Genomic DNA, 19,618 nt, shown 5'->3' with positions numbered 1-19,618 from the left:
AAACAGGAAGAAAGAAATGTTAACTGCATGTAGAACTAAGTGGTAAAAGTCTAAAGAACAGCTAAGAGTCTTATAGTAATCAGAATCACTTCTAACACTACTTTACAATAACCAAGTTATTTGATGCCAGACCAAAGCACAGCTACACACACACACACACACACACACACACACACACACTCATTATTTTTTCTGAAAGGCTTAGATTCAAATCAAAATCAATTTAAGCAAATAAAATCAATTACTTTTCTCCCTGGGGTCTCATTTCCTTTTCCCCTTTCAAAGGTAAAAATTGGTCCCCACTGCCTTCCTAAGCCCAACTTCAAAGGCCTCTCCTTGGGATTCTACCTGAGACCAAAATGTGAATTTGTTATCAAAATTCAATCCCAGTGTATTTCCTTGTACAGAAGAAACAGTCCACAAGTTTCAAAGAAAACAAGGTTCCTTCATGATTTTTATCTTGGCTTCATCATGTTACTTAATGAGACCCTGCAGGAAAGGCTCCCTGGAGACCAGTTGAACAAGAGACAAATAACAAATCGGTATTCCTTGATAAGATCCTTAAAAATTATCTTTAATTGATGCCAAGTATGAACAGACCATATAGTGACAGAAGCAAGGAAAATTGCATAGATGAAAACTATGCGCTTCAATTAGGTTCTTGATTCATAACATTCAATGTCCTCTACCTGACACAGTAAACATCAGGGCGGGGAATGCACAGTAGGAGAAAATGAGACAACACGTCCTTAAGTCAAGGTGTAAGCAACTGGCAAACTCAAGAAATAAAATAGTGCTTTTCCAGCTTAAATGGTTTGTTGTCCTGATGGTGCACTTCAAACTAATACTAGTCAATTTTTATTTTTAACCTCGGTAATACTTTACTATTAGAGGTATGTCACTTAGAGTCCATGCTGTCGACTTACAGCTGCCACATAAATGGCTCCCAAACAGTGTGCTGAAGAGAAGGTGTTTCTTTAAGTTTTGGAGAGGAGACAACTGTTCACCTGGAATATTCTGCAAGGGATTTTGTGTTTTGTTTGGTTTACTTTCCTTACACCATTTCTTCCTCTCTGGTTATGGTACAAAGCTCTTCTGTACTCTTTGAAGTCTCACGTCATAAAAAGTAAACTTGTTGTTAGTTCCTAAATGAAAATCACTGTGACTAGAGCTAATCTCCCTAAAGCTAATAGTTCTGAGGTCAGCAGGACCTCAGCCCCTTACACACACACTGGCCTTCTGAAGAAAGCCCATGGTCATTTTGCCTGAGCAAAGAGACTGGTGCTTGATCCCAAGATTTCTAAACCTTAGACCTGTACACCCTGAATGAGTTCACACAGGAACCCAATGTAAGGGAAGAGTTTTGGTTAACTACTCAGCTCCTGTTCACTTTTTTACAAAAATGATAAGCAATGTACATTCTTCTAAGGTTTACCTGAGTCATGCTGAACACATTAGCATATACCCTGAAATTCCATGATATAAACACAAGCACTAATACACCGCATAGTGGATGGGAGACGATCTCCTGAGATCATAGGTCAACTTGAGTTGTCTGGTTTAAAAAATTTAGTTTGTCTTCTTGAAATGAACATAAATATCAAAAGGCTTCATCCTTACTTGAAAAAGTGGGAAGATAAAATGGCTGTTTGGCAGTTTATATTCTTTCTAACAATTTTATCCTATGGATGGTTACCACCCACTAATTCTCACCACTCCCAGAAATGAGTCGTTCCTGGAAGAAAAGGGGGACTCGCTTTCTGCTGATTGTTCTCTTTCTCCTATTCGCTCTATTTCAAATGAGGAATTCGATTCCAAAGTTGTTTTAAAAAACATGTGTTTTGGGGTCTCCTAAATTAAAGGGGAGGATTAGGAAACTACTTTTACTGACTCTTCAGATGTTAACTAATTTGAAAAATCTGTTAACTCTATACAATGTGAAGAATGCCCTTTGAGGATGAAACCAAATTTCTACTTAAACAAACCCATTCCTCACTTACTATTTACATATTCTGTTTTGTTTTTAATTCTCAAGTGAGTCAAGCTTGTGTGTTTTGGCTGTGCTTCAGCTTCACAAGGGACCCCACACCTACTGTACAATTTCATTTTAGAGAAATGATTGTCCATCAGCCATATTCCAGGAGAAGAATTTGCTTGGCTCATTGGATTTTGCTGGGCTAACTCACTAACACAGTCCCAATGAATGGTATCAACTGATAATCAGAACTCAACTCTCACGGGGGAGCAAGCAAGGGTTGGGCACAGATGGGGAAGAAGAGATGCAAGCACAAAACCTTTCCTGGCTGCAATCTGTCTTCTAAAAATCTGAGGACAGAGGAAATGAATGTCTTTGGTCTCTCTAATTCAGATCACTTGAGGTGAGTTAGCCACTTCAGAGATTCTGGGGTGTGGCCCGACCCTCCCATGGCCACCCTATTGAACTAGGGCCACAGTGCACGGGAACGGCTGCTCTGTGACTCTCAGCTCATCCAGGCTTCTCCACCTGGAAAAAACAAGTACTCAGGACACGAGCTGTTAAAGCTCAAGACCCAGGGAGGGGGCAAAAGGTAAAAAGCCTGATAAAATAAATGAAGGTAACCCAAAAGACAGTCATTCCTTAATAGGCAGTTTTGTTAAGTGCACCTTCAGGTCTACAAAAACATTTTAGCACATTACAGTGCGCGGGTTAAGAGCTTCATCAGACTCCACATGCCTATGCTACACAGATCATCCCTGTACTCCGTTCTCACCGAGCTGGTTGCAATGAGCTACAGAAGGATAAGCAGCACTCGTTTCCCCATACCACCCAAGGTCATAGAGACCAGTCCCAGGCTGACAGGGTCACTGCATGCAGCCCTTTTCCTGTAACATGTGCAGAGGAATCACCAGTTCAGCACATAAGTACGAGAGGTATACCAGGTAGCCAAAGTCAGTCTTGGCAGCCTTGGCCCTGTGTTCTCATCCTCTGGCCCGACTGTCCCACAGTACTGAGTGGATTATTGCTGTTGACAGAGCAGCGTTTCAAGTTCTGTGTGTCCTAGATCTCAAAGTCTAAAGAAAAGATCAAGATATCCCCAGAAATCTGGGGAAGGTTGGCATTTTTTTTCCAACCAGGGACTTTTAAGCAGGTAGGAGAGAAATAGCCAGGATGAGTCAAGGGTAGAAAGAGAAGGAAACATCACAGGGGAGGGTTTAACCCCTGTGGTCGGATTCTCTGCAGTCTTTGGCCCCTTGTCTTCCTTGATGTCACCTTAGTCTTACAGATTCACAGAAGCCGCACAGGAAAATAAAATATCCATGTTCTTTCTTTCAGTTGGGTCAGCCAGCCTGGGTGTTACTCTGGTTTCCTGGTTTATTGTCTCACCGCTAGTTCTAGGATAGGGTGGGGGAAGGGGTAGAAGTAACAGGGAAGACTTCCAGAAGGAGCAGGGCAGGAAGGTGAGGTGGTCAGCAGCAGGCAGCCAACGCTAAGTGCAGAAGGAAGGTTCCCCACCCTGGTGTCCTTAAAAAGGCTTTGAGTGCCTCTCCACTGGTGCACACTTGCTGGGCCCCCGAGGCCTGTGTTAACATGGCTCTCTTTCAGCTAGGTACAGGGTCCCCACCATTCTCTGGGTTGGGTGACTGGGGCAGCAGAAATTAGACGCTCAGCCTATGAAGTGACTGCCAGGTGAGAAGATCTTAGGAGCATCACAGGAAATACCTGAGGGGAGTGGGCCAGGAGGGAAGGCCTAGGAAAGGTTATCATGAACTGAGTGTTCCCGCGTCCACCACGAAGCCTGGAAAGATCAGACTATCAGAGGTTTGCGAAGGGCTGTTGCTAACTGAGGAGGGAGGAGGAACTTTGCAAAGAACACTACCCTAGCCCTGAGGAAGACTTGCACGTCCAGCGCGGCCCTCAAGAGGACGCAAATTCCCAGAAAGTCTACGTTGGCTTCTGGTGGAGAAGGATAACACAAATTCGCAGTTCATTCCAGTTCAAAGATGAGTCTCAGGCCCCCAGGTCACATGGCACATCAGGCTGCCAAAGGGACGGAGTCTATTGGATAGCCAGAAGGCAGCACCTTCCCTGATGTCTCCTCTCAGTGGTTCCGGATGGTGTGGTCTTCGCACAGTGGTGAAGTGAGAAAGCGAGGGTGGGGAAAAGACAAAGCAAAACACCTGTGCCCCAGCCCTTCCTCTTTTTGTTACCTAACTTCTCAGCTGTGTTAATGGAGGCACTTCCCGCAGTTCACTGTGGGTACAGGATAAAGGCACTAAGCAACTATTAAATCAATTGGTTGAGTTCCTTCAGGGAGCCTCAAGGGGAGGGCCGAAGTCTCTACAGACTTCAAATCATGACTGCTAAAAGAAATCATCTCTGCTCTGGATGCATACAAGAGATAAGCATTTTCATTCACATTCTGAGAATGCACCAGAAAACATGCACCTTTGTTTCTGTTTGTTTGTTTCACTTGGGTTCATTTTTCAGCTAGAAAGAATACTTGTTCATAGGTGTTGCTCTATATACCTTGATGACTTAATATTCCACATAGCTTCCCTTTAAGGGATGGGCAAATTGGTCCTCTCTCTGCCTAAACCTGCACAGAAGCCTGACATTTCCCTGAGCAAAGGCAGAAAAATTGACTGAGTGCCTCCCAACCCCCACCCCCCTTTATTTCTTTTGGGACCTTTACCCACAAACTTGTAATCTTTGATATTTTTTTAATTTTTAACTGAAATCATGCATTAATTAATTTAAGGTACACCTTAATCAAATAGGCCATAATGCTGAATAAGAGAACATGCTTTGAACTCCAAAAAGTTATTGTTCCCATCTGACTAACATATGCACTTAAATACAGTACTTTATTTACCAATGAAAGATTTAGGAAATGAAGGAGTGCACTTTTGGTGAATGGAAATGAAAAGGGGCTTATTTTTAGGAGAGTCAATTCAAAGTAAGCTTATCCCCTATTGTCTGAGTTAACGTTCTCAGCATGCGATTATAACATAAATATTATCAGAGTCAAACATGCTTACACTTAGTTCCGTTTGTGCTCTCTTGCAAGAAGGAGGCTAAGGGTTTACATCCAGTTCTGGAGGCCAGGGGTCAGGGTGCAGGACTGGTGAAGAAAGACCTGTGTCTGGCTCACCTGCAGCTGAGGGACTTAGCAGCACTGCAGATGAATCAATTCAGTTCATTTGGTTACTTTTTTCTTCAGAATAGTTTGAATCAGAAGGGGAATGGGGTAAAGGGAAAATCCCTATAGACCAGAACCAGTCTCACATGTATAAGGTGCCTTATGAACCAGTCTTAGGTAATTTCATGGGGATTTTTTTTCACCGTGTAGTATACAGTTCAGTTGATCAAAATAAAAACAACATGTGTCCATTGCCCGTTTCCGCTAGTATATCATGTTACATGTACTACATCAGATGCACTGTCTTAGATGTGCACTTCGCAAAAATTTTATATTGGAGTTCCATGCAAATTTTAATTTCACATTGCTAAGTGATCATCTTGTTTTTAGCTAAGAGAGAAAAAGCTAAAGAAGCCAGAGGATTAAAAAATCTCGGTATAGGGGAGCATATGAATCTCGTTTTACCTAGACTAGCTCATGGACTGCAAGTTTCTAAACCAGTTTTGGAAAATACACTTCCTTTTCCCATTTTTTAAATGAAATGAAAATAGTTTATTTCTTTCATGGATCTTGAAAGCTTCTGGTTCACCACCCCCAACATCTGCAATGCAACAACGCATTGACAGAACATTCACACACTATTTAGTAAGGTATCTACAAAGGAGTGACCTGGGTCACCTGGGGGTTTGTTTAGCTTTTAGAAGTCTTTCAGGCCGCTAAGTGGGGCTTTTTTGCCTGTTTGCTTGGCTTTTTAAACATCGGTCAGTAGCTTGCTCTTATTAACACAGTTTTGGTTAGCTGTGGTGCAATTGCCAGTTCTGATATTGGCCTGTCTATAATGGGCTATGCTATTATTCATATCCTCTTCGATCTCCATGTACTCAGATTTGCTGATAGTTGAGGAACTGCGACGACTGAGGTCACTGTCAGAGGCTAAATTAGGGGAGCTAACGTGGAGCAGCTGAGCCTGCTCTTCCCCCTCAGTTTCTCGGTGGTAGAAATAGTTGAAATTGGACACAATGACAGGTACGGGCAGGGCAATTGTGAGCACACCAGCGATGGCACACAAGGAGCCCACGATCTTGCCTCCAATTGTCACAGGGTACATGTCACCGTATCCTACAGTGGTCATGGACACCACCGCCCACCAGAAAGCATCAGGGATACTGGAGAAGTGCGACTCAGCTTCTTCCGCCTCGGCAAAGTACACTGCGCTAGAAAACAGGATGACCCCGATGAAGAGGAAAAAGATGAGCAACCCTAGCTCTCTCATACTAGCCTTGAGGGTCTGGCCCAGGATCTGGAGGCCCTTGGAGTGGCGGGAGAGCTTGAAGATTCTAAACACCCTTACCAGCCGGATGACCCTGAGGATGGCCAGCGACGTGGCCTGCTCACCCTTCTGGTTTCCCTCCTGCTCAGCTATCTCAGTGCCCAGGGTGATGAAATAAGGGATGATGGCCACGATGTCGATGAAGTTCATGATGTTTTTGAAGAAGTCCGTCTTGCTGGGGCAGGCGAAGAAGCGCACCACCAGCTCAAAGGAGAACCAGATGATGCACAGTGTCTCCACGATGAAGAAGGGGTCCGTGAAGATGTTGGAGCTGTAGATGACCGTGGTGTTGTCGAGGCGATGCACGGTGCCCGTGAAGTCCTTCTCATCCTTCAGCTCAGGGAGAGTCTCCAGGCAAAAGATGACGATGGAGATGAGGATGACCATGACCGAGACGATGGCGATGACCCGTGCAGGCCCCGAGCTCTCTGGGTACTCGAAGAGCAGCCAGACCTGGCGCTGGTACTCCTTCTCGGGCAGGGGGCGCTCCTCCTCCTTGATGAAGCCCTCGTCCTCCCTGAACTTCTCCATGGCCTCCTCACCCAGCTCGTAAAACTTGATCTCCTCGGAGAACATGTCCAGGGGCACGTTGACCGGCCTGCGCAGGCGGCCCCCGGACTGGTAGTAGTAGAGGATGGCGTCGAAGCTGGGCCGGTTGCGGTCGAAGAAGTACTCGTTCCTCAGGGGGTCGAAGTAGCGCATGCGTTTCTTAGGATTGCCCAGCAGCGTGTTGGGGAACTGAGCCAGGGTCTTAAGCTGCGTCTCGAAGCGCAGCCCGGAGATGTTGATCACCACACGTTCGCAGCACTCGTGGTCGTCGTGGTCCGCGGGCCGGGGGTAGCTGCCTTCCTGGGGGTGACCCGGGGCGGCCGAAGCCTCATCCACGTTCTCCCCAGACATCACCGTCATGGTGGTAGCCGAGCTCAGGGGCGAGAGACCAGGAGAGAGCCCGGGATGGGAAGGAGCCGGAGAGGAGGGGTGGGGGGGACCCAAGCGCCCCCCCCACCGGAGTGCGTGTCTCCCCCACGCTCAGCCGAGAGGCTTCAATGCAAGCTGGTCTGGAGATCGGCGCCTCGGCTCCGGTCCCCTTCCCCTCCACCCTGCCTTAGACTCAGTTTGGAATCCCCCGCGCCTGCGGCTCAGGGTGCAGCTTTTTGCCGAGGGTTGGGGTGGGGGTGTGGGGGGGGGGATGAAAGCTGGTATCTCCTGTTCCGAAGTGCGTTAACGCAGTGCCGTTCTAGCAGAGTGGGCCATCGCTTCGGGGGTCACCCTGGTCTCCCCTCCCCTTCTGGAGCCTTTCTAGGACCGGATGCAGAGCCAGCTCAGCAGGTCCCCTGCCTGCCACCCCCTCTGCTTCTCCTGGGCTCTCCCCCCTCCTACCCCTCTTCGCCTGCCGCCTTCTAAGCTCCCACCAGGGCGATCGATGGACGCTGCAGAGAAATAGAAAGTGATACGGGAGTAGAAAATCAGAAGCATTCAGATGGGACGGACCTACAGACACAGAAGAGCACAGACCTCTAGCTTTTTCAGAAAGCACTGGACTTTTTGCTCGGGTGGTCACACACACAGAGACAGACACATGCAGACACCCGGAAATCCAAGTTTGGGGCGCTTGCACCCCACTTCCCCAATGCCCAACAGCCGATCTGCTTACAACTTCGCTAAAGATCGGAAAAGCGCCGAGGGACGCTGGGGGAGCTCCAGGTTCCAGGCAGCATCCCCGCACCCTGGGCTCCCCTCACCCCGTCGCCACAACCCCCGCTTCTGCAGCCCCGAACTGGGGAGCCCCCTACCTGGCCGGCCGTCTTGGCGCAGGGGCGGTGCTGAACCGGCGGAGGGCCCGCGTCGGAATGCGGCAGGTCGCTTGTGCAGTATCCGGGCGGGAGCCGCGGCCGCTGCCGCAGAGCATCCGAAGCGCGCCGGGCAAACACCGCCCTCGCCCCCTCTCCCTGAGCCCGTTCAGCGGGACAGTCGCTGGACTGAGCAGCCACGGCAGAAATGTCCGTTCCCAACCCCCATTCTCACCGGGTGCCAGCAACCTAGGGGCACCGGCCTCTCGGGTGCAGGGAGTTCCGGAGGATGCGGGGCGGAAAAGCAAAACGCCACCCTCTCCCGAAGCTCTGAAGCAAATGACGATAAACAGCACTCTCGCCCCCTCCTAACACTACGGGAGCCCTTGATTCGATCCCGAAGGAGGCGGGCGAGCTGGAGCCTCCTGGATCTCCATGGCTCGCGGTCCCTCGGCTTCCCGCACCCCGGAGTGGCTCCCGCCGAGGCTGCGCGGCGCGCGCGGGGCGGTCAGGAGCTCGGAGTGGGGCAGGGTGCGTGCAGCGGCTGGCCCGCTCGGTCCATTTCTGGGCGCTGCAAGATCAGCAGAAACCTGAGAAAGCTCCTGGAATGCGGAGCAGCGATTGGCCCACTCGGGCGTGGGTTGGGGAGGGCGGGGGAGGGCAGGAGCCAGGAGGTAGATGGAAAATATGAGGGGGTGGTTTGGTGGAGGGGGGTTGTCATTCGGTTCCCACCCTCGCCAGCACGGCTTTTTCCTTCTGCCAGAAAAGCCGACCACCAATGCTACTTCCCTTACAGTCCACAGCCCTGCAAGCGCACACCCCTGACCGCGACCTTCCCCGGGAATTTCACATTGGAAATGGTCAGGTCCGACGCAATGCAGGAGGTGGTGTTCCGGGCAAAACTCCTTGGATGGGGCTGCGTTTGTGCAGTCCCACAATAATCCGCTTCGGTTGCCACTTTCCGCGAGCCACCCCGCCCCTCCCGCGGGGGCCTCTCTGCAGTGCCCACCCAGCTTCTCTCCGCTAGGCTCAGAGAGATGCACACTTTGGGCTGAGCTCTGCAGGTGAGAATCACCTGCGTTTGTTGTATGTAGTGTTTCTAAGTGGCGGTGGTGCTAAGAATCTGTCCCTCTTTGACCTAAGACGGGAGCTTAAGTTTTCTTACGATCAGATTATTTTGAAACACGGGGAATGTGACTTGTGGGCCCAAAGGCTTCGTGGACATGTGGGGTTGTCTGCCAACTTGGAGCTAATTGGGACGAATCTGAGCAGCCAGTCGCCTGCCTACCTCCCACCCACATCCCTCCTCCCACAGCTTGTTTTTCCGGCCTAGCCATTCCACAAGGTTACTTGCGAGGCTTGCAACTTCGGAAAGGGTCTGTACAGAGGCGCAGGGAAGCGTGAACCGGGGGCGGATCCAGCTGCGCCCCCAGAGGCGCTGCGCCTCGGCGCCTGCAGCACGAGAGGAGGCAGCCTGCAGCTCCCTTACTTCAACCGCTGCGGAGTCTCTAAGGAGGCTGCAGGAACGCGGAGTCGCCGCTGATTGGTTCCCCCTGCGGCATTGAACCCTTTCGCACCACAGCGGTTCAGAGTTGCCTCCCGCCTACACACCTCCTTAATCAAAGCCAATGGCTGCACCCTCCCTACTCCACTGTGACTAGTGGAAAGCGGGGGGCCTCTGCGGGGTTGCCCAGGCAGTGCAACAATCCTGGGTACGGAACTAGTTAAGTACCTCCTCCTCCAGATTCACACTCCAGCATTCCTTTCAGAAAAGTATAAGTATCTGTTCCCTCCCCTCCTCCAGATCCTTACCCCAGCTTCTCTTTCATAAACAATGAGTTCTCTTAAACTTCTCCCTCCCATATTAAACGTCGCTCTTTCCCACCTTCCTCACACATATTCTTGTATCCCACTAACTCCATGGTTCCCTACCTTTCTGCACTATTGCTTTATTGCAAAAAGATAAAGAAATAAAATATGTAACTGCGCTGAAATACTGCACAGCTCCTCCGTTGCCACCGCTGCTGTGACAGCCCTATCGGAGGAAACCCTAGTAGACCTGATCAACATTTGCTGACCATGTCCTAGCAAGACTGGGCTTCCCAACCCTGCTCCTCCTGGAGCCCCCTTCCTCCTCTTAAACGCTTCTAAGACTGTCATCTCCCCAGTCCCATATGGATGCGCTTACCCTGATTCAGGGTTTGGAGATTGCCTTACTAGAAGGAATTCACAGACTGGATGGGATCCCAGGGTCCTAAATTCAGGGTTTTATTAGGGAGCATAATAAGAGCGGGAGGTTTTCAACATCCCTAGCCGATGTATTTGGGGCAGGACTGGACGGAAGAAAGTGGTTGAGCTAGGAACTCATCATTCTTTTTAAAAGACCCCTATTGGTAAGGCTCTGAAGGTTATTCAGCAAATATTTGCTCAGCCTCAGCTATGTGTCAGACATGTTCTAACACTGGAGACACAGTAATAAAGTTAGAAATAAGAGGTCCCAAACCTCATGGAATCACCTTCTGGTGGGAGAGACAGACAACAACCACATAAACCATGCCTTGTAATGTTAGGCAAAGGAAATTAAGAAAAGGGGAACGAGTGACAAGTATAGCTTTACATGAATAAGAAGGGCCTCTCTGAAGTGGTAACAGGTGAACAAAGAACATCAGGGAGAGAGCAAGAAATAGGAAGATCCAAAGCATAGATGTAAGAGCATATGCAAAGGTCCTAAGGCAAGCGCAAGCTTAGCATAAACTGGCAACAGAAGGGGGCCAGTGTGACTAAAAGGAAGTGATCAAGGAAAAGTGTGGTAGAAAGGAGGTCAGGAAAGTAGGCAAGGGCCAGATTGTGGAGGGCCTCTTCGGCCACCATTAAATATTTCTTTTGAGTGCAATGAGAAGATTTTGGAGGACTTGGATTGATATAGAAATATAATAGGATTTGCGGTTTTAAAGATTATTCTGGCTACTAGAAACAAAGTGCAAGGTTTGAACTTATTAAGTTGTGAAAGCAATGATGGCTTAAACTGGGAGGAGTGTCAACACTCGAAAAGCGAATAACCCTATTAAAAAATGGGCAGAGGCTCTGAACTGACACTTCTCCAAAGAAGAAATTCAGATGGCCAACAGGCACATGAAAAGATGCTCCACATCGCTAATCATCAGAGAAATGCAAATTAAAACCACAATGAGATATCACCTCATACCAGTTAGGATGGCCAACATAGAAAAGACTAGGAACAACAAATGCTGCTGAGGATGTGGAGAAAGGGGAACCTTCCTACACTGCTGGTGGGAATGTAAACTAGCTCAACCATTGTGGAAAGCAATATGGAGGTTCCTCAAAAAACTAAAAATACAAATACCATTTGACCCAGGAATTCCACTCCTAGGAATTTACCCAATGAAAACAACTTCTCAGATTCAAAAAGACATATGCACCCCTATGTTTATTGCAGCACTATTTACAATAGCCAAGATATGGAAGCAACCTAAGTATCAATCGGTAGATGAATGGGTAAAGAAGATGTGGTACATATACACAATGGAATATTATTCAGCCATAAGAAGAAAACAGATCCTACCATTTGCAACAACGTGGATGGAGCTAGAGGGTGTTATGCTCAGTGAAATAAGTCAGGCAGACAAAGACAAATGCCAAATGATTTCCCTCATTTGTGGAGTATAACAATGAAGCTAAACTGAAGGAACAAAATAGCAGCAGACTCGGAGACTCCAAGAATGAACTAGTAGTTACCAAAGGGGAGGGGTGGAGAAGGGAGGGCGAGGAGGGAAGGAGAAGGGGTTGTGGGGTATCATGATTCATGCACATGGTGTGTGCGGGGTTACAGGGAAGACTGTGTAGCTCAGAGAAGGCAAATAGGGACTCTGTTGGCATCTTACTACACTGATGGACAGTGACTGCAATGGGGTATGGGGGGGACATGATAGTAAGGGTGAATGTAATAACCACATTGTTTTTCTTGTGAAACCTTCATAAGAGTGTATATCAATAATACCTTAATAAAAAACTGGGAGGAGGGTGTTAAATTTGTGAGAAGTGTTTGGAATAAGGTTACATCTGGAAGCAGAGAAGGCAGGATTTGGAATGGTATGGGGGAAAGAGACACTTCAAGAATGCCTCCTTTCCTCAGTTTGCTGCCTTGGTAACTCAGTGGATAGGGATGCCATTTACTGGAGGAGTGGATTGGTCAGCTTCTCTCCCACCAGAATGAGAGCTACACAAGGCTGGGACCTTGGGTGTCTCCCTTATTATTTAGTTATTTCTGTAGAGGGCAGTTGAGACCTCTCTGCAGATATTCTCTGCCTCTCCATTCTTCCTGCCCTGTGGCCATGTGCCCTGCCTGTGCTGCTGCTGGAATAGCCAGCTGTGAGTGGCAGCAGAGCTCTGCTCCTGAGTCGACCACTCCACAGTGAGGGGGCCTGAATTCCTCAAGACTGCAACAAGGTCCCAATGAGCAGCACAGCCACACAGAGGTGACAAGGCAAGTGACCAAAGGGAGCTTGCCTGGTAGGAGATATGAGACAGGATGGAGCCTGTAAATAAATGCCCTCTCCCTATATTTTTTTCAGCAACAAGCAGCCACATGGTCCAGTGACAGAGCTGCATCTCTTTGTGGTTCTTGAAGCAGTTGCCGACTTGGTAACTCACCACCTTGAATTTGTACACATCCTTCCCCCTCTCACATCCCTTTGCCCTTACACTCACTACCTGGGGATTGTACCTTCCACTGAAGTCCTTTCTCAGGTTCTGTTTTCCAGGGAACCTGAGCTGAGGCAGAGGGAATCCAAACTTAAGCTTAAGACAGTGAGGTTTGTGCTGCTAAAATACCCAAATGAAGATGCTGAGCAGGAAGTTAAGCATATGAGCCTAGAGTTCATAAAAGAGGTCTGCGTAGCTCAGGGATTGTCAACCCCAGCACTGTTGACATTTGGGCTGGATAATTTTTGGATGGGGAGGGCATCTTTGTCTTGTTGTCCTGTGCATTTTAGGATGTTCATCAGCATCCCTGGCCTTTACCCACTAGCTGCCAATAACACCTGCTCCCATGTGGCAACCAATGATGTCTCCATGCATTGCCATGTGTCCCCTGGGGGACAAATCAACCCCATTGCGAGCCACTGGGATAGACGGTAGTTAAAGGCAGAGTGTCCGACTAGAGCGTTTGGACATGAAGGTAGAAGAAGAAGAGGAAATCTTCAGAGATTGTGTCCCAGGAGATCCTAAGGAGATCCTAATTCTTCAAGGCCAATAAAAGAGGGAAGAGCCAGCAAAGAGTGACTCATAAGAAAAGCAAACCAGGAGAGTGTAGAGACTTTAAAGCAAAAGAGTACAGTGTTTTAAGGAGAGAGACATTAAATTTGTTGAATAGTGCTAATAGAATGAGTAGAATGGGGAACTTACGAATGGCTATTGGATTTAGAAAAACTGAGTTGAAAAGAGAAGAATCAAAGGCAGTAGATAAAACCAACCCTTGGAGTTTTGGGGTCAATAAGGAAAAGAAAAATGGAGTAGTAGCTGGAGGAAGGCTGACAAGACCTTTTTAAAAGATGAGACCTTTTACAATATGTCTGTATGTTGTATGCTAATGGGAATGATTCAGTAGAAAAGGAAAAAATGTTGATGCAGTAGAAAGAAAAAAGATTGGAGTGATGGTCTTGAGAAGGCAAAAGGAGATGGGAACTAAAATCCAAAAGAAGGGGTTGGAAAAGGACAATTAGTTTACAGAAATGGGGGACAGAGCACCGTTCAGATGCAACTAATTCAGTAGATGTGGCCGTCGGGGCTTGTGAACATTCGCTTATGGAATCAGAAACAATTTTCTCAGCAAGAAGGGAAGCAAAGTCATCAGCTGAGAGTGAGGATGAGAGGGAGGTCTTGGAAGTTGGAGGGAAAAAATTGTGAAACCACTCCTCAAGAAAGTGGAAGGATTAGAAAGGGTAGCAGGCTTGTGTGACAGCACCACAGGCTCACTTGTGGTGAGACCATGCATTTCAGTGATCAGGCCCTGAGTGTTTGAGATAAACTGGGAAGCGAGTCATGATCGAATTGGTTCTGATGATCTGTTATGGGAAAATGTAAAACTGGTTCTAAATATAGCCTCCTTCTTAGGATCTGTTTCTTAAGTGTTATGCAGTGTTAGGCAAGACATGGCATGAGAAAAATTGGTCCCTCCAGGCAAGGATGACCATGTGGGCTCTCTTTAGTTCCTACTGAGCGCAGTGTCACAATCAGAACGGTGGTCTTGCAAGGTATGAGGTACAAATGTAAAACGTAGTATGGAACCACTAGGGGGCAGGAAGGAAAGTTCAGAAGTTAACTAAGGGTTTAAGATGGCAATAAGTTTTGTGGATGGCCACATTAGTCGGGAGTCTTCATGCCGGCATTTGTGATCGGGCTTATCTATGCATGGGCTCCAGGAGTTTGTGAACGCTTTGAATTTGTACATGTCAATAATCTTATTTCTGACAATCAGGTCCATAAATAACTTTTGTCAAAATTCAAAGAGAGTTTAGACTGGGACAGTTTAAAGCCCAGGTTCCTAAATCAGAGATGAGTTTTAATTCAATCACTCTGATCTTGGACAAATCACTCCATCATTTTACATTTTCATCTCTTTATTTAGAAAATGCACTATCTATATTATAGGCTTCTGTGAAGATAAAATACCAATTGAGTACTGATCAGTACCTGGCACAGAGTTAAAGCTTAGCAAAATGCCAGCTTCAAGAAAAAGCAACCAAAAAGGTCAAGAACCGTGCATTAGACAGATTGTCAATAAACATTCACCAAGGACAAAGCCCTTCCTAGGTAGTCAAAAATTGGAGAAAAGAGCAAACCTAATGGCTACCAGAAAGATTCCTTACAGCCAGCTTCAACATTCAACCACAACAGAGCAACTGATACAGGACTTTCCCTCCCACCATAAACAACTGGAAGGCTGGATAATGTACCCAAGGTGGCACTGGGCAAGAGGCAGGGCAGAACTGAGTTCCCTTAGGAAAGGGGACAAATGATGTGAGCTCTGTGACTGCCCTGGGTTTTGCCTGGAAGTGCTTTCTAGAAATTATACAGGAAGATGGAGCCCAAGCAGAGCCTGGTGATCCCACTGAGTTGAGGAGCCTGGAGTCTGGTGAGGCTGGGGTAGCTGCAAGTCATGAGGCAAAGTATTAGAGAGGAAGCCACTACACAGGGGAAAAAAAAGCAGCAGAAATCTGCATGGACCCCCTCTTCAGTCTATCACTAAATATGAAACTGCACATGGACAGGTAAGGTAAAAGCCCAGGACGCTTTGTTGGCTTATATTCAAAAATTAGTCAATGCAATTCATTTTAAATTAGCAGAACCATAGGATTCTCAATAGATGCTGAGAAGTTATTTGACAGAATTCTATATCCATTCATGGTTAAAACAAAATAAAACAAATCTTTTATCCCATCAGAAATTGAAGAAACTTCTTTAACTTTATAAAGGACATCTACAAAAAACCTACAGCAAACATACTTACTGCTAAAAAGGTTGAACACTTTCCCCCTAGAACATGATTAAGGCAGTCATGTCCACTTTTATCCCTTCTAATTACATGATATCAGAGGTCCTAGCCAATACAATAAAGCAATAAAAGGAGATAAAAGGCAAACGGATTGGGAAGGAAAAAGTAAAAATGTTCTTATTGATGAACATGACTGTATATGTAGAAAATCAAAGATTCTTTTAAAAAAAAAGCTGTTAAGTGATTTAGTAAGGTTAAAGGCTCCCGGGTGAATATGTAAAAATCAGTAGTATCTCCACCACTTACAGTAACAAAAAAAAGGTAAATTACTTAAAGATTAATATCACAAAATATGTTACATAGAAGACCTATACATGGAAAACTACAAAACATTGCTGAGAGAAATTAAAGAGCTAAATAAATGGAAAGGTATACCATGATCATGGATTAGAAGACTCAGTACTCTTATAATGTCAAGCCTCCCCAAACATAACCTCTATCAAATTGCCAACAGGCTTGTTCACAAAAAATGATTCTAAAATAAAGCTGATTTTGAAACATATGAAAACACAAAGAACCTAGAATAAAAGAAGTTTAAGAAAGAACCATGCTATAGGACTCATTTTAAGACTTACTATAAAGCTGCAATAGTCAAGACAGTGCAGTATTGGTGAAAAGAAAGACATATAGATCCATAGACTAGAATAGATCCAATTGATTTTCAACAAAGGTGTCAAGGTAATTAAATGGGGAAAAGATGGCCTTTTCAACAAAAGAAGCTGGAACAACTAGATATCTATAAGTCTTCATGATTATCTTACACTTCTGTGTACACAGAAAGTACTCAGAATGGATCATAGACCTAAATGTAAAAGCTAAAATTATTTAACTTCTAGAAGAAAACCCAGAAGAAAATCTTTACAACTTAGAACACATACACATAAATGATAAAAGAAAAAGTTGATACACTGAACTTCCTGAAAATTAAAAAGTCTGCTCATCAAAAGATACTGGTAAGAAAATGAAAGGGTAAGCTATATACTAGCAGAAAATATTCACAACACAACATATATCTGACAAAGGACTCATGTTCATACATGTCAATAACTCTTACAACTCAATAAGAAGACAACATAATAGAAAATGGACAAAAGATTGAATGGACACTTCCCAAAAGTACACATACTGCATGATTCCATTTATATGAAATTCTAGATCAAGCAAATACAGATCAATGGTTTCCTGGTACCAGAGATGCAAGGGTTGACTGCAATGGGGCATAGGGAAATTCTAGAGTAATGGAAATGTTGTTTATCTTAACTTTTGTTGGTGGTTACATGGGTGTTACTGTCAAAACTCAGAACTGTAAACTTAAAATGGGTGCATTTTATTACATGTTAACTATAGCAAAATAAAATTTATCTTAAAAATGCCTTGTCAAATAAATGTTGACAGAAGTTTAGAAACTTTAGTATTTTTTAAGAAACCTCTGAAGATTTCTTAAACTGAGTTGTCCTTGAAAGGAGCAGTGTGCGTTATAGGAAGGATCCGAGGAATATCCTGCCTCACTATGATTACTTGAGCAGGTTTACAACTTGGAGGAGAGAACTGTGGCATTTAGAGATTCATTAAAAACTAATTATTGAGCGCATAGTGTGCCATACATCAGAGACCAAGACAGAATCCTTATCCTCAAAGAGATCATATTCTAGCTGTGGAAACAAAGACATAAATGTCATTACAATGCAGCATGACAAAGGCAGAGGTGCCCTGGAAGTATAGAAGAATGGCCCCTAACCCAGTCTTGCAAATAAGGGAAGAATTATTGGGAGCAATAGAAAGGGAACAAGTAAAAGGAATCTTAAAAGATGGGGGAAGGTGTGGACATGGAGTGCCTCCTAGAACAAAGTCCACAGCACACTTTAAGGCTCTAGATGTGCAGCTGAGTCCCTAGCACACTCAGAACACCAACCCCAGGCCAGTATTGCTGGAGGATCAAGTATAAGGAGGTGAGCAGCAGCAGATGAAGCCAGAGAAATCAGCAGGAGCCAGGTCACGTTAGCCTCGTTCATCACTGTGCTGGGCCCCACTGGTTTCCTCCTGAGCTTCCGAGCCTCTCTCTTTCCTCCCTAAAAAAACTCCCTTTTACACAGGCATATAAGGTGCCTGAACTGGAGCCCACTGCTCTAGGGCACCTTTTCAGGAATTGACCTGTGACCCAATCTTAGCCAAGGAGACTCGAGAAGTCTGCTGGACGCCTTCAGGGAAAGGCTTCCTCAGCGACCAGAAAAACTTTCTCTCCATCCTCTAGATGTCATGTCTGGATGAGTCATTGCTATATCTATCCTGTTATCAGCCCAAATGATGAATCAACAACCAATGACATCACAGCAGAAAGAGAAAAGAAAACCTGGATCCTGGTAACATCATCGGACCTTGAATCAATCAACCATAAAGCCTTCCTGTCATGGAAATTCCTCTTATATACCTCATGTCTGGTAGGATATAAGTCCAATTCTCTGATGGCTCAAATAGGGTTTTGGAATTGAGTCTTAGTGACCCTGACTGGCCTGCAGGCTATTTACCCATCTGTGAGCCAGTCACTGCAGCCAGGAAGGTGGGATGTGCTGCCTGGATTAAAGAAATCAGGGCCCTTTCCTGAAAATGGAATGGTGTAAATTTCACCCAAACAATGTGGTGAGACATTTCAGAGGACTGGTAAAAATAAATAAATAAATAAATAAATAAATAGAGAGGATTGCACACTAGGGAGGTGATCAACCAGTGTCCCGGACAGGAGCTGATAGAGTCAAGAATGCTCCCAGAACTCCGGGTGGGGATCTTGGAGAGAAATACACACAGAGAAGGGGGCGCTCAGGGAGGTCAGCTGAGATAAGCAATGCTGTGAGATGTAGCGATGTTAGGCCAAACAGACCCTCTGCAAAGAATTTTGGAACCAGAGGACAGGACAGAAAAAAAGGTAATATGTAGAGGGGGCTGTGAGATCCAGGAACTGTTTTGTTTTGTTTTTTAGTATATGAGTGATTTGAACATGTTTAAATGCTAAAGATGATATGTGAAAAAACATAAGGGAGAATAAAATTGAAGGTAAAGGTCAGGAAATGGTAAATAATGGAGCAAAATCCCTAGGAGTTATGAGTAGGGGGATGCAGAGTACATCCAGAATAATTAATCTTAAGGAAGAACTTGTTTCCCTGTGATACAACACAAAGAGGGAAAGACCGACGCTCGTGTCACTGCGTCAGCAATGGGAGAGTGTGTTCCGAAAGCCGAGGGAGGTTTCCGCAGGCTTCCGGATTCTCAGGGAAGTACGTGTTACCTGCTAGTGGGCATATGAGACCTTCAAAGGTTGAAGATGGTCTCAAAGAAGGATAGAAGAGGGAATGGGTCAGGAAAGAATATGGGACCGTACCATTTTGTTCGACCTCATCTGGAAGGTGAGAAGTCTGATGCCATGCAGACCCAGTCTAGCCCATAGTCAGTCATGAACACAATCGGAATCCAGTGACTGGGATAATATATTTCCTAATGGTTGCCCACTGGATCGGATTGCAGTCCAGTCAGACTCCACGGCAGATGGAAACTCAGAAGTCCCCTCTGCCCTGGTCAAGCCTTTTTTCCTTTGTCTACTCCTCTGCCTTCCTTTCAGAGCCCCAGCTCCCCGCTGCCCTTTCGCTGTGGCAGGCGAGGGAGGCCACCTCATTCCTTGCGTCTGAGCCTGGAAAGACCCATGCTCACGCTGATCCCGGGGGGCGGTGGTGCGGTCTGCAGAAAGGCTCACCTGAGAAAAAGCCAGCCTCTCTCCTGCTGAAGTTGACCACCTCTCATAGTAACCCAGATGTCT

At 46.1% G+C, this 19,618-nt stretch overlaps 1 protein-coding gene across 1 annotated transcript; it reads right to left on the bottom strand.

The window, feature by feature from the left end:
• Positions 1-252: 252 nt before the first annotated feature.
• KCNA1 (potassium voltage-gated channel subfamily A member 1) lies at positions 253-8,839 on the bottom strand. The gene is made up of 2 exons (XM_036908639.2): positions 8,244-8,839; positions 253-7,880 (listed from the first exon to the last, which is right to left on the bottom strand). The coding sequence occupies exon 2, from the start codon at positions 7,357-7,359 to the stop codon at positions 5,872-5,874; it is 1,488 nt and encodes a 495-aa protein (XP_036764534.1). The 5' UTR covers positions 7,360-7,880; positions 8,244-8,839; the 3' UTR covers positions 253-5,871.
• Between the last annotated feature and the right edge of the window lie 10,779 nt (positions 8,840-19,618).

This window comes from Manis pentadactyla, chromosome 14 (genome assembly GCF_030020395.1).
Source record: "Manis pentadactyla isolate mManPen7 chromosome 14, mManPen7.hap1, whole genome shotgun sequence".
In the NCBI taxonomy this organism is placed as follows: Eukaryota; Metazoa; Chordata; class Mammalia; order Pholidota; family Manidae; genus Manis; species Manis pentadactyla.
Note: the sequence above shows the minus strand (reverse complement) of the source record. Positions and strands in the feature narration are given on the sequence as shown.